Below are 15,312 nucleotides of genomic sequence, written 5' to 3' on the forward strand. Positions count from 1 at the left end.
GCACTGCCCGGGACACCGGCCGAGCGCCAGCAAAGGCGTGTACATGCAGAACGACGCCCGACGCTAGCGACACCTGCGACAGCAGGTTCACTCAGTGGTGGGCAGCCGAAGCTCACCCCGCAACGGAAGAGACAAGTGCCTCGAACTGCTTGTCCTGGACGGTGGATCACACAGGGATTTTCAATTCATATCTGCCTAGAGTGGACTGGACTGGACTGGACTGGACTGGACTGGACTGGACTGGACTGGACTGGACTGGACTGGACTGGACTGGACTGGGCTGGGCTGGGCTGGACTGGGCTGGGCTGGGCTGGGCTGGGCTGGGCTGGGCTGGACTGGACTGGACTGGGGCGGAATCCGGATCAGAATCGAGTGGAGAATGAGCGGGCTTATCAAATTGAGCTGAACTGAAATGCACCAAAAAGAGTTGGGGTAGATGATCCGAACGACCAGAATACCTAGAAAAACCTTTAATGAACTGGTTTGATGATGACAGTCGGACATCAAGGTCTCATAAGCGAGCATAAAACTGACCGGTGATTCTCGCTTTAACTTTGCTCAAAGGGAGTGTTCCGCATTAGACGATTTTGAGACAAACATTCCTTGTGATGAAATAAGCTCACTTGTAGTTATTGACATGATTTTAAGGGCAAAAGACTGCTCCAAACAACAAAATGTCACTATTTACTAAATATGCTCCTCAATATGTCATCGCGTGATTGGGTCATAAGCCTATCTATGACGTCACAGTACTTCAAGTTATAGAGAGACGTTGTTCTAATCGGTGCGCTTTTTGTAGGGCTCAAACACCGTTATGTGCGCGTGAATTGGTCGTTCTTTGTCTCGTCCTTGGGTATTTGGTGTTGGTCTTATATTGTCTTCTTGCATTCATGTGCTCGGTTATGGTGTTAGTCTTAAATTCGATTATCGGTCTTTTTGCTGTCATAGCTCGTGTCACTGCCCAAATTCCTGCATTGTGTAGTACAAAATGTGATTCGTGTTCAAAAGTTACATTGGACGTAGTACATAAGTTGAGGAAAACCTGAATCGTTTGACGCCAGAAATCGTACTGGCATACATCAGACACGAATAACTCGACAGCCTCTGTCAGCTTTGAGCATTATGTGGCCAAAAAGGCAGCAGTATCCGCGAGGTTTCTTTTGCGTCGTGCGTGCCTGTGTGGCCTTGAAATAGTCTGCGCGACAAAGTCTGCAGGAGCTCGCGGGTGCTAAGCTGAGAAACCAGAGAATTTTTAGTCTTCAAAAGGGCAGGATCGTGAGCTGCCCTGAATAATTTGTAAAAATAACTATATCAATCCAAACCCCCATACAAATGTGAAGCACTCCCATTAACACGTAAAGCTGATTGAAAGCCAACTGATGTCCGCTGATGCGACAATTCGTGCTGAGGTTTTCCAAGCACGAAGGAGTCACTGGTCCTATTTTCTTGACGTCGAGCACCATATGGCCATTGACGAGACGGTATTTGTTTGACGCTTCTATGGTATTCTTTGCCGTTTCGCCCATTTTCTGTTTCTATTTCTATTTTTATTTCTATCTCTGGGTGAATTCAGATTAGTCGACGCGAAATGGCCTGCGCCGTCTTAAATGAAAAAAGAAGATGGACAAAATTAGATTCTATCAAAGACAGACGCCAGTTTTACTGTGGTTTGAGTTCCGTAGCCATCTTTGGGTGCGGGGTCACAGCGTGATTTTAGTTGTGTAACATGTATAGTTGTGCCGCAGGCCTCGACCTCAGCATTATAAGCAGCTTCTCAAGCTGACACTTTCTTTGCGCAGGGACCAACTATTCACGCAACGCATATTTCTTTCCTCCGCCGAAGCCTTTCAAGACAGGCGCGTGGCGTGCGCTAGCATCTTGCATCAGCACGTGCGCCGCATCTGCACTAGAAGAACATCATCATAAAGGTCCTGAAAAAAATCAAGAACTTGCGTGTCCGCTATGCCATGGGGCTTTCACACCCAGCCAAGTGTGATTGCAAAACTAAAAACATTGTTAGACAATGCTCGTGTTTCAGGACACAGGTGCCGAAAAACAAGAGCGCCGGGATCTGTCCCGGACACGCGCTCCGCTCTCACCAGCCAGGCGGCGTGGGAGGGGGTCTGCAGAGGGAGGGCGGCGGCGCCCACCGGGCCCCGTGGGAAGACCCGCAGTTGGGGCCGCCGGCCGGCTCGGCACCCGTCCAGCGTGACCGTGCCGGTCGCGTCCCGTGCCAGCAGGGCGCACGAGCAGAACTGACCCGAGGTCAGGTCACACGGCCCGGAGCGCACCGTCACCTGTCAGACATGGCCGGGGTCATGACGCGGTGCGGCGCGGTGCCCCGTACGCGGAGACGGAGGGGGATCTAAAACTGCGCGACAGCCGGTATCAGGGAATGATAAGTCTGGAAGACGTTAAATGAATGGGATCAGTTGAAGTGAACCGCGTTGCAAAAGGCGTCAAATCGAGGCGTTTTGTTCACATGTGGTCAATAACATGAAAAATTGGACATGCACACTAAAACGCCGAGTATTTCAAGCTTACATTCTAACCTGTCATTAAACACCAAAAGTTTTAACCTTGACATGATTCGCCGTTTCGCGTAATGCCACCTGACGGGGGTCGTTGCGACCTCTCCCCCTGAAGTCAATAAATAAACCCATATGGCAGGTCAAAGGTCAAAGTTACCAGAATATCTCGCTTTTCAGATACACAGGTTTGTCTACATGAGAACATGCCTCGTAGCACCGTAAAATCTAAACAGGTCTGCTTCTTGGGATGAGAGAAGTAAAACTCCGGGGAGAAGCCTTTTTTGTTGGCACATTTCGGGGAGGGTCGGAACATTGTTTACCCCCCTCCCCCCGCCCTCCCCGTTTCGTTTTGCGAAGCTTCGCCCTTGTCTATGGCTCTGTTACCGCGACAGCACCGGCTCAACACGCACGGTTCGTGGAATCGCCGGCTTTCACCGCCGCCAACGCCGGCCGTTGATCTTCGCTTAGTGTTCATAAGAATCGTCGCTGTGCTCAGAAACCAAAAAATTCTGGGACCATGCTCTTGTTGTGTAAAAAACGCGCATGAATGCCCATAGTGAACCGAGCATTTGGGTCTGTTTATACGACATGCCGCAGAGGCATCCCCAAAAAACCTTAGGGAGTGTTGCATCAACTCCCAAATCAGACTAGCGTTTTTATGGCAGCGTGATCCGTTAGTTCTCACAGATTTATTTGCTGTTGCAGTGCATTATGTATAAAGCCTTTTAAAAGTTGCATGCAATTAGGAAACTGCGACTTATGTCACTGGGAGTTTACGGAGCACTCCGAAACTGAGACCACATGGCGTCGCCTGCCTCTCACCCAGCAGAGGGCGAGTACCACAGGATGTCCTTATGCGTTGGCTATTACATAAATTAGGGCAATACACAGTAAAACCAATAGTGTCACGATAGACACGCAGTCGCCATGACCAGAGTAAACGGTAGAAGATAATGTGGTGATGATTATATAACGATACCATCATATCATGCGAATAATAAAAGAGGAAGTCTAGGTAACGGAAGTAGGAGGTCGATGTTACAAATTGAGCCCTTTCCTTGCGAGGACCTAGTCCACATCTCGTCTGTTCATCAGCATCTCATGGTATACTGAACGTCGTTTACAGCTACTGGATGACCGTTAGTTCATTATTTAATTGTAAGTCGAACAAGTTGTAGATTTCCCCTCTCGCAGCTGTCTCTGCGACGCTCGCATCTGGCGCACCTCGGATGTCAGGTTCGTAACTGCATTCAGAGCTGAGCGTGATTAGAGTCACGATCACATTAGGCAAATCCTTTCCCTAACTGAGACTTCCGACACATCTTATTTGGTTATGAACAGTTCCTGGCAAGCACAGGGCACAGGAGTGTCTGCCCTCCCACCTGAAGGGCTTCTGACAAGTCACCATAGAGCAGGTGAACTCCAGGAGCAGACAGCTGCCGTCGAGTCCCGTCGAATCCGATGATGTGATTGGCTGTGACCAGGTGGCACATCGAAGCGACCGCCGATAGCTGTGCACAGAGATTCTCGTTAGTGAAACCATCAACACATGGCTGATTACAGGCCCTCTGGCTTGTCACCATATTGTAGTTCATAGTCTATTTGTCCATCTCTAGTTCATAAATCGCCCCCAACAGCTGGACCAAATCTGACAGTCAGATTATCATTGCTGGCAAGGCAGCCAGGCGGGCAAGCAGCGGTCATCAGGTAATTAGACGGGTAACTGAGGCCGCCACTTGTCTCAAGAGAGGCGCCTATCCAGGCGGTCAAGATACCCTCCGGTCCGCTAGCTGTCGATAGGAACAACAGCCGGCCAGCCGGTCATCAACTGGGTCATGTGACCTACAGCCCGGTCATTGGGTAAAGATCTGTTAAACTAAAGTAATTACATCTAAATATGGTCATGTAGGTGAGTTATGCTTAGTGGGCAGGGCAATATAAAGTCCTCAAAGGTTGGTGTGACGGCTTATGTAGTGGCTAAACACATTACCGTTTTGTTGACGCAGACTAATACTGAACCCAAACAAAGCTGGTGTTGGGTTTTTAAATGTTGAGCACATGTTTTAGCGGCCAGAATACAGCCGTCTTCGCCAGAGATACAATTCCATGTCCTAACGGCCGCAGGGAATATAATCCTCGAAAAGTACAGGCAATTACCGTTTAAGTCGCTAAGCTGTTCCTCAGTTTCCGTTGCTTACGAGGGCCCACAGCCGCACATAGCGGCTCTAAAACGTCCAAGTGGTGCTTGGCCATTCATTGCGGGCGATTCATCCTAGGCTACGACCAGAACTGGAATGTCTCAACTTCGAGCAAGTCGTAGATCTCCCCTCGTCCAGCTTTCTCCGTGGCCCTCGCGTCGGGTGTCGTTTCTGATGCCAAGTTCGTAACGGCATTCAGCGATGGGCGGTGTTGTGGGCCGGTTCTGCTCGGATGGCGCTATGATGCATTGTAACGCAACACACATACTAATGACAATATACTGCAATAGACAGATGGCAGAGCAATAAAACACATCGTATGCATTCCACTGTGATGAGAGTGTGATGCACTTGTCAGAAACAAACACCACCACGCATCACACACATAAAATACATGTACATAACTGTTGAACGTGTATTGCTTGCTGTTAAATACAACAGCGTGCAATAACCAGTGGGTTGTACCTGAAGCTGAACAGGTGGCGGCTGATACTCTGTCCATAGGCGGTCCACTTCCAAGTTGTCAACAATATTCACATATATGAGGCTGGGTCGAGACGACTGCATAGACGGTCCCTAGAAGTAATGGAAAGAAGCGGTGGCATCGCTGAAGTCATTAGCTCATTAACTGTTGTGCTCGCTCACCGACGGCGCTAACTTGGATTTGACGCACAATTCTGTCTTGAGCAGCCTCGGCTTGAGAAAGCCAAAGAAGCTCAACTTAAGTGACGTGATGCCCACAGGTTGTGTTTTTATCCCAATCAATGCCACCGCTTAGGCCTTAGATCAGATGCCTCAGCCAGACTGCAGGACAATTATAGACTAGCTTCCACTAGGGAATGCTGATCCGGGGATATTTTCTGACGTAAAATCAATTTGCTTTCAAAAATGTTTTCAGTAAGAGCACTTAGAGCGTGCTAACAAGCTATGAGGAAGGGATTCTTTTGAAGCAGGCATTTGAAAGTGGCCGAACCGCTTTGAAAACATAAGCGAGCGGCCCAACTCGGTACGCGTCAGAGAAAATCAGTCCCACATAGGAGCGTACAGACGATTCACGTTTCCTGTTATTCAACGTTGCGTACCGTAGATAATTGAGCGCAAGACATCACACAAATGTGAAAAGCGCGATACCATGTATTGAACCAATGAAACAGGAAAGGTGCAGCAAAAGGCAAGATGCCGACAACTGAGGACAGGGTATGGGATTCCCAATTAAGGTAGCTGCTGTGATAGACGATAGCTTATTACGCTTTCGATCGTCTGAAAGTCTGGCGATGATTTGGTATTCAAGGCCTCACCGGCGCCGAGGTAGGAAAGTGAAAGAAAGAAAAGGAGAATTTTGAAGGAAAGTCAAGCTTTGGAAGGTAATGGTTAGGCTGGTTACATCGAATGCTGGTGTGAGTTAAGCCTGCACAAGCCGCAGGACAGCCCATTATTGTAACCTACACAACCTACAGAAGAAAAGTGAACGGGCTGATCTGCGGACGACTGCCTTTGCCGTCTCAAAAACCTAATACATCCATACCACGCCATTGAAGACGCTGTGTCTTGGCCAAACTTGGCTTCAGCCCACTGCGAAAACCTGGCTTGGAGGACCTGGCACAGTATAATGCGCTTTACTGCACGGGACGCGGAAAAGACGCCAGAGGAGGATGATTTGCGCCAAGACCAATGTCCACCGCATGCATCATGGATGCCACCTGACACCACTGTGACTACGCTGTGGAAAGTGGAGAATACGCGGGGCATTCCGGCGTGTCGTTCGTTTTGATGCATTTGTTGCGACGACTAAAGGCCTGTCAATTCTGTGCGATATGCCAGCTGTGGACCTGAACGTCCGTGATTAACTGTCTACAAAAGGTGCGTGATGCGGTGCGCTAGTCATCATCGCGAGGCCACCACAGTTCGAGGAAGGTATATATGTGTTCTGTATGGCGCTGAATGTCATCGACGAGCGAGCTCTGTGAGGTCTCGATGCGTTTCGTGCCATGGGGACTCAGGGAATGCCGTTGCGTTTATGGCCTGAGTATCCGCATGCGGCGGTGCATGCTCGAGAGACGGCACCAGCAGGGTGCGGACTGCTCACATCCTGGAACACTCCAGGAGATGTATTGCAGCGACGCTGCCTTCGACGACGCTCATTTACGGTGGCGGCCATTAAAACGTGAAGACAACTCCGAAGAACTCATCACGAGGGCTGCTACAGGCTGTCGATCGTTCAAGGAATTGTGTTCAATTCCAGCTGACGACTTCACTTCAGTGCTACGGATTCCTAGAAGCAGTCAGCGGCAGTTCCCCAGCGCATCAGCGGCTAACTTTCCCGACCCGTGGCGATATCACTCCGAGGCGAAACACGTGGGCCGTTCCGAAGGACGGCACCCCGCACCCCCCAACCTTCGGGGTCAGATCCGTCTGTGACGTCAGCGGCACCACCAGCAACGGACAATGTTTGCCTCTTATCGGTGCCCGACAATTTCTCTGCCTCTTCCTGCGCCCGTGACGTCACCATCGTGACGTCCGCAGACTGTGCCCGGTTTCTGGCCAAACATCTGAGACCACCTGAGCCGTCACCGTCCAGTTACGGGTCTCAGACCGACCGGCGGCGCCAGCTGAACAATCATTCGCCCTCGCGAATCACCGCTGTGTCGCCAGCTGAAGTCACGCCCGGTATCAGATCCCTGATGACGTCATCTGGACAGCCTCTGCTCAGGACCTGACCTACCTGTGACGTCAGCTGGGCGGTCACCATTTCCGGGCTGCAGAGGCCATCGGAGCAGTTGAGCGCCAGTTCGCACCGGCTTAGCAGCAGAGGAAGTCCCCGAGTGTCGGCAGCTGCAGAGAACGGAGACACAGGGGCTCGTCTTTAACTTGTCGGGCGGTGCGTGCATGTATATACATAACGCCCCCCCCCCTCTCCCTCTAATCACCGTGCTGGGCTTATGCTAAAAGCCAGTTGTTTGGCTCATGCTCCGGGCGGCAATGCTTTCTGTGAGGTTAAAGTAACTTTCCCACCTTTTGGGCATACTTCAAAACATAGATTTTAGTGAAACCACGGAGCCAGTTATGTCTAATAATAGCACTGGACAGTGGAACTGCAACACACCGTTAACACATAAAAAGGATGCTAATCTCGATTATTTTGAGTTCAATTTACACTGTCAACGCTCTGTAACTGTAACTGTAACAAGTGCGCGTCGAAAAGAGCCACCGCGGTAAACGTCATACGGGAGAAATGAAATCCATGTATAACATTTTGTTAAAATTGCGGAACAAAAGCTTCCTGCTCGCACATCTTTTTATCCAAACATAACGTTTCAATCTTTTGTTGCATTTATCATATACATATTTTGACACTTAAGTATTTGCAAACATTATAGAACACACACGCTGTAAAATGCAAGGGAAATTAAACCCATTACTTTCATAGCTGTGAGCAGGGAGTCAAATGAGATTTCTCCCGCAGGGTGGACCACTTAAAATCAAAATTCTGAGTTCAACTGTTGCTGCTGACGAAATTGTCCGCGTCTGATGTCGCAATAAGTGAAAATTACAAAAAGACGGAATAGTCCTTTAAGGTTATTGACCGCCGCTCAAAGGACCGAGCTCGTATCACGCCTGCGCATGGCTCCATAGAGTTGATATAAACATTGAGTTTCCTAAACGAGTTCACGGCCACGGGCGACGCGTTCCCTTTTCTAACAAAAACAAAACGGACGCATGGGTACCGCCCCGGTGAGCAGAGAAGTTCCCGTCTAATATCGATAATGCAGGGCGGTGCTTGGTAGCACGGTACACGCTGATCACATACGGTGCTTAACAAGTCACGACTTCAGAGGAAAATGTATCAGAATGTTGCTCGAGAACTGATCGACATCCATGCACCCATACAGTCATCACAAACCGAGCAAGCCGTACAACAGCAACGGGATAAGGTGATGGCACACACTTACTTTTGAAATGAACAAGGATTTTCGTGGGGACGCAGGCCCTCGTTATTGGTAAAGCCCACAGGTTCTGCTACTGCAGGCGAACATGACAGCTCGTGCTATTTGCGAAAGTTTACCACAATCTAATGTGACGTCCATTGAGGCCGTCGATCGGCATGCAGCCTGCATCGCGTGTCTGGTGCTGAGTCGGAGCCTGAGTGGGCCTGAGGCGGCGGGCAGTCTGTCGCCGTATGGTGGCGTGCGACGTTGGGTGCTGATGCTGCGCCAACCAGACAATGCACAGCAGAACGCTGGTTGGACTTGTCAACCGGCTAGGTTGCCCGCGTTGGTTCTGGCTCATGGGTCTGAGGCAGCTGCATGGCTGGGACGTTTCATGCCATGTCCTCAAGGGGCGGTAAATTTGACTACCCCGCTGCCCAAAGTGTTGGCTGAACAACTCGCGAACGGTGCGTCGCAGTGACAACAAACTTGATGTCCTGTAAACCAATAAACACTGAATATTTTAGTATAACACATTAGATTTGTCTCAAAATGTTGCTGGCCGGCAATAGGCTAAACAGGTCATCTGTAGCAGCCAACAAGTTTATAGTTTGACCTGTTAGACATTTGACCCGAAGGTCACGACCCAGGGGCTTAAAATGTGCAAATGACGAGTTCACATAGAAGCCAACCGAATCTGTGAGTTTGATGTCTCCAACTCTTTTAAATTGTGATACCTCGGGAGGGGGTCCCGATTGGCTAAGCCAATTTGTCAGGCTACGATCAGGATGGAATTCAGCGTGCGCCTCGACACGCGGTGAGTTCGGCACACCCGGCATCAACACATACACGCGGTGAGTTCGGCACACCCGGCATCAACACACACACGCGGTGAGTTCGGCACACCCGCATCAACACATACACGCGGTGACTTCGGCACACCTGGCATCAACAAATGCATCCAGTGACTCAAAGACGCGCGGTGACTACGGCACACCTGGCATCAACGCATACATCCAGTGACTCAAAGAGCTGGGGTGAAACTGGCTGCCGGTTAATGGACAGGATGGTAGGACCGATCAAGCACCATGAACGGCTGTCTCCCCGCGCCAAGGTTGTGCGCCCTTAAAGGGAAATTTTCAGATTTAAAGGTCCTGACGCAAGCATCAGGTATGACGAAACAAGCTCGCTTATAATTATTGGTATACTCTTAAATGGAAAGGACTCCTCTAGACAGCAAAATCCCCCGTTGTGTAAATACGCTCCTCAATGTGTCGTGGTTTGATTACATCACTGCGCCTTGCACAACATTGATCGAGAGCCAATTGACAGCCGTTTTTCTGGAAGTGGTGCTCACAAACGCCAGATATGAACGCTCCGACACACTATTGTTTGGCCTTGACCGTCGCATGGTTTATGAAATGACCCAATTTATGACGTCATTATGACGTTATGAATGCCAAGGTGACTTTGAAATGCTCTTCCCTAAAATACTTCCCCATTTTCGCGGGCGTGTTGCTCAGAAACTAGAGCGGCTAAGGTCTTAGGAAAGGCAGGGTTGTGAACAGCACCGGAAGCTCTTCAAGATGACTATTTCAGTTCACAGCCCCATATAAATATGGAACATTCTCTGTTAACACGGTATCCCAACTTCACAATTTTGGTTCGTGATAATATCTAAACGGGACAAAAACGGGGCTAGATGCATTCCGGGCATTTAAACGTCCTGAATTCCATGGTGCGCACGCACAAATCGGTTGGGACTCAACGCAACCGTCGAATCTAATTGGCAAGGTGCCCGCTGTGTACTAACCCTGGGAGCCCTCCCCTAGTCCTTGACTAATCCACTCACTCATCAAGCGTTCGGCGCCATACGACATTGATTCCAGGTGTACCCATCCGTTGGCGCCCTCATCAGGACATGCCTCCCGTTCTAAGCGCCATGGCAATACAACCGGCACTTCAGCGCGCGCCCTTAATGCGCTCCATAAACTTTATTCCGTCCATTTCAAGCATCCGTGGAGGCTACGTGTATACTCTATTTAAGGCGAATCGGGTCAATTTGCTGTCAGTGGAGCACCGGTGAGACAACTGGGTGGGTATCTGGTGTGCCCACACCGCGCAAGGACTTGCTCACCCGTCTGAGCCCCAGGATAACGATTCCCTATTTGGACGGCGCTCCCCTGCGCCTCGTCCGCAATGAGGAGGGGAGGGCTCGGTGTAGACAGTACACCTGATGGGACGGTGGAACCCATCATTGGACAGTCAGTGCCCGGCATGACCTGCACTTACGCCTAACGGCTCCTTCGGCCGGTGCACTCCGGAGACTCAGCCGGGCCGGCCTGTCTGTTGACTCAATGCCAGGTCGCCCTTCTTAAAAGCGTCGATGGTGGGATCTACATGCGTACCAAACGTCCGCCACCAAGGGCTCAAAAGACCCGATGTTCACCACGCCGGAAGAAGACGGACTGTGTCCCGATGTCTCCTAAGGCGTTGTATACCAAAGGATGAGCCCAGTTACCGCCGCGCTTATCCCTGCATCCCAGGGCGGTCCACGCTGTCTTCTGGCGATAGCATGATCTACGCCTCTTTATTCCGTCACGCCCGAGAGCAAGTGAGGGACAAAACAACACTAGTCGGCTGCTTCTGACGCCGAAAAGCAACAATATCGTATCATGGAGTCGCGCTATCCTTCAACATATTTGTCTGTATGAAAGCGGGACTAAACGTCCGATTCCCGCCGAATAACGATTATAGCTGAGCCGCATCGTTCGGGCACCATCCGCACCCATTCCTTTTCTCGGCACTTACGACTCTGATATGACTTAGCCCCGCAAGACGCCAGCTGCAATACGCCAGCTGATACCAGCTGCATAGTACCGGCAGGCGCAACCGACTCACCGTCAGGCTGCGTCAGCCTGACGCGCAGGCGGCAGGCGGCGCCGCGCCGGCAGACGACGGGCGCCGTGGCGCTGAAGACGAGCCGGGCGGCGTCGGCCGCGGTGCGCTCCGCCCTCACCAGCAGGCCGACGGGCGTGGCGCTCGAGCGCAGCGTGTCGCCGCCAGCCATTGCCCCGGCGCCAGTCGGAGCCATCTCGCAGTGCACCTGGCGCCAGGCGGCACACGCTGGTGGGGTCGCGTCATCACGTGTGTGGATATCGCCCCGGCGTTATGCACTCACGCTACGCAGCGGCAGGTGTGGTGGCGAGATAAGGAGACGACTCGTCACTGGTCGGGGCACGTCGCGTTCATGGCGGCTTCCCTCACAGATCAAAACAAGGACGAAGATTACCGTGGACAGCAGGTTGCTGACGTGTTCAGAGAAAGTGAAGTCTTGGTCAGGCGAAGCCATTGGCTTTCCTGACAGAACAAACAAGCCGTTTCAAGTCCGCATTTGGCACAAACAAGTGATTTCAATGTAAGCATTCTTTAGTGCGTTTTAGCCAAGAACAGTAAGGCCGGTTCAAAGCACTTACGAGTATGTCCACCAGGCTATTTCGCAAGTCGTGCCTTCACCGACCGACAGGTTGCGAGCTATCCCGGCTGGTCGCGCCCTGCACGCTGCCTCACCGTGTCGCCGAGCCGGACGCTGCCCAGCGGCAGGAGATGGCGAGGCCGGCGCATCACCGCCGCCCAGATGCTGTCGTGACCGGAGGCGCCGTGGCGCAGCCAGCGGAACCTGCGGCAGTGCCACACCTCGGCTGAGCGGCGGCAGATGTGGCGCAGGTGCGGCGCTGCGGAACTGGCGCGGGATGACACGCTGCACAGGTGACGCAGAGCGAGACGATGTTCGGTAAGGCTGTTTCATGGTTTCGTTGTGTCTCAGAAGCATACGTGGTCTTTTGAGTTGGGATCCATCGGTTATAAAGTTTTTGTTGACGCATCGGCATTGCTGTTGTGCCATTGTTAGCGCGCATTGCCCAAAGATGCAAAGTTGATGCAATCAAGGTGACAAATGGATTGTTTATGTACTTATTACTTTTGATGGCCTCAGTGCAAACACAAAGCTGGAAAGGGAGAGAGATTAAGAGGGCGGAGAAGGGATGGAGAAAGTAACAGACAGGTAGATGGCTATTTCAAGATGGCTACTCCAGTTAAAAGCCCATGTACATGTGAGACACCCCCTTTAAGTGATAAGATTACAGATATGTCTAATTTACTCACAATAGGTTCAGCAGTTTCAGGGCAAAATACAAAATATCAGCGTAATTCTTTTCTTATATTTTTCATGAACACGTGATACGTATTAGCTATCCGGGAATTACTGAAAAACAAGTGTCATGAAAGCTGATTTCAGACCGTTAAGTCACCTTGCTCTAAGTTTTCTCAGGCACACTGTCTTGGCAGCTAGGTCTTATATTTGGTCTAAACGGAGCTCCTTCGTAGATGGCAAGCCTGCGCGTTGACTTATCTGGTGGTAGCTATATATATATATATATAATATTATATAATATATATATATATATATATATATATATATATATGTACACTATAGATTGTTACAGTACTTTCTTCATCACCTTCCACTCTTTATTAAGTGTGTACAGGTATATATTTACACACACACACACCACAACACACACACACAACACACACACACACACACACACACACACACACACCCACACACACACACACACACACACACACCACAACACCCCACACACACACACACATATATATATATATATATATATATATATATATATCTATAATATATATATATATATAATATATGCTATAAAGTATGTACAAGCATCGCGCGGAAATGGTTAATTTGGAGTTTGCCACGAGCGCGGCGTGCAGTGTGAGGTGGGCCAAAGCCAAGGTCGGTACCGACGTCTCATTCGACAATCGGCCCGTCCCGACGACCAGCTGGTCGGCTCGGCCCCCGCCACCACCGGCCCGCCTCAGGGAGCATCAATCGGCTGCGGGATTTGGCGCGCGCATTCGAGCCGGCCGCTGCTCAGCGCTTATCCCGGCCGGAGCCCGCCGGAAATTTATCGGGACTTACAAGAAACAGACGAGCGTCCTGAACCCAAGACCCGAAAACACGGAAATGTGCGTTCGTTCGGAATGTTCAGCGCGGCTGTGTTTGAAATTGTCGTCGTGTGCATTTGGTGTCCACACGTGTTTCAGGGATGGTAATTTTGTCAGCTCACTGTCGTACTTTCTGTTACAATTACTAAATTACGCATATACATCGCTCAGCAAAGTAAAACATACGAGGCTCCCGCAGGTACGACAGCGATGCCTGGCGCTGAAATCCGCACAGAAGATCGGCGGGAGGCGCATGGTCCATACCTTTCGCAAAGGATCTTTCACGCTATTTGCTCTTTCTTATTTCTTTATCGCAGCATGGTGCCTTTGGGTGGCTGCTGTATTAATAGGCGCCAGCTGCGTTGTTCAGTTTTTTTTTATTGATATTGGTTTTTAACGTTGAGAAGCCAGGTTAATGACTCCTCGGCTTAAATGTTATAATGCAGAGACAAACAGCAGTCCACTCTTCCTTTCTGAGACCAAAATAATGGGTTCGGTTGACGCGTCAATACTGACTGCGAGGCAGGAACATTCCTTGATCCGCCGATTTTCTGCCCTGAGGCGTGTTGAGCAGGAGCCCTCGGCCTCCCAGTGAGGACCTGTGCTGCCCGACCCATCACCCACTGTTTTTTTATTGGAAGCTGCCTTTCCCACTCGTTCCAGCGTCACCCCCCGGTACATTACGGCGGCGCCTGCCGCTGACCGGGGGACGGTGCGGCCGTCGGCGTCGACGGGGCTGCTATCGCGCCCTATCGGTATCGACGATATGAGGCGGCGGCGGGGATGCGTCGTTATCTGGACGGTCCGTGTGCGGACGGCACGACGGGGCGGCCAGCCAGTGACGGACGGTGATCCTGCCCTGTGATCAGCGCAGATGGGGGCCGGCACCCGCGGCCTGCCCGCTAAGAAGGTAAGAAGGAAGCCGTGCGGAGCTCGGTGGAGCCGGGTCTGTGCGGCCGGGGCCAGGTTTTGTCCGTGCAGAATGGCATGTGGTTTGGCCCTTTCGCAAAGCGATTGCTCTGCGAGCAATGCCCTTGCGGTTTTAACGGCGAACCAGTCAATGCCAATGCTGTAACTTATTGATAAGGTCCGCCACGATTTTGTCGCATCATTTGTGTTGAAAAGTGAATCGTGCTGCTGAAGCAATCAACAGACAGCTCTGTTCTATATTTATCAAGTGGTTCCTGCGATGGCTGCTGACAGGCCACGAAGTAGTCCAGACAGGGCGGTCCCACCAAACTGTTCGCGGTCTTTGCGGTCGCAGGGCGACGAGTGCGGCTCCGTGGTGGTTGCACAGAAGCCTGATAGCATCGATTGTGCCAAAAAGAGTCCGCAGCCCTACGGCACATTTTCTACATAACGGAATTGGCCAGATACTTTGCGTGTTCATGACAGCAATATATCTGCAAAACGGATTCGGCCAAAGACTTTGTATGGTCATGGCGGCAGTTAATTCGGCCGGTTGGACCATGGAGAAATCCGGGCTGGCATCGAGTCAGAGCCGACGGCCGTTACAGGAGCTGTCGGCGGGTGAGGACGCCGAGGTGAGCAGCACTACTGGCGACACAGCTGTAAGGTAAGAAACACCAGGAAGACTGACAGATTATCCCTAAGAAT

At 51.0% G+C, this 15,312-nt stretch overlaps 1 protein-coding gene across 1 annotated transcript in view; it reads right to left on the reverse strand.

Annotated features, from left to right (window-relative positions):
* LOC119099197 (uncharacterized) overlaps window positions 1-11,616 on the reverse strand; it is a 20,685-nt gene extending 9,069 nt beyond the window's left edge. The window contains exons 1-5 of the mRNA XM_037222306.1: window positions 11,557-11,616; window positions 7,452-7,561; window positions 3,914-4,042; window positions 2,100-2,297; window positions 1-73 (exon numbers count right to left, since the gene is read on the reverse strand). The exon at window positions 1-73 is cut by the window's left edge and continues 100 nt beyond it. Coding sequence (XP_037078201.1) covers window positions 1-73; window positions 2,100-2,297; window positions 3,914-4,042; window positions 7,452-7,478 — 427 coding nt within the window. The 5' untranslated portion in view covers window positions 7,479-7,561; window positions 11,557-11,616. The remainder of the gene's footprint in view (window positions 74-2,099; window positions 2,298-3,913; window positions 4,043-7,451; window positions 7,562-11,556) is intronic.
* Window positions 11,617-15,312: the final 3,696 nt, after the last annotated feature.

The sequence above is a fragment of the Pollicipes pollicipes genome, unplaced genomic scaffold (assembly GCF_011947565.3).
Source record: "Pollicipes pollicipes isolate AB1234 unplaced genomic scaffold, Ppol_2.1 Scaffold_4740;HRSCAF=5597_pilon_pilon_pilon, whole genome shotgun sequence".
Taxonomy (NCBI): domain Eukaryota; kingdom Metazoa; phylum Arthropoda; class Thecostraca; order Pollicipedomorpha; family Pollicipedidae; genus Pollicipes; species Pollicipes pollicipes.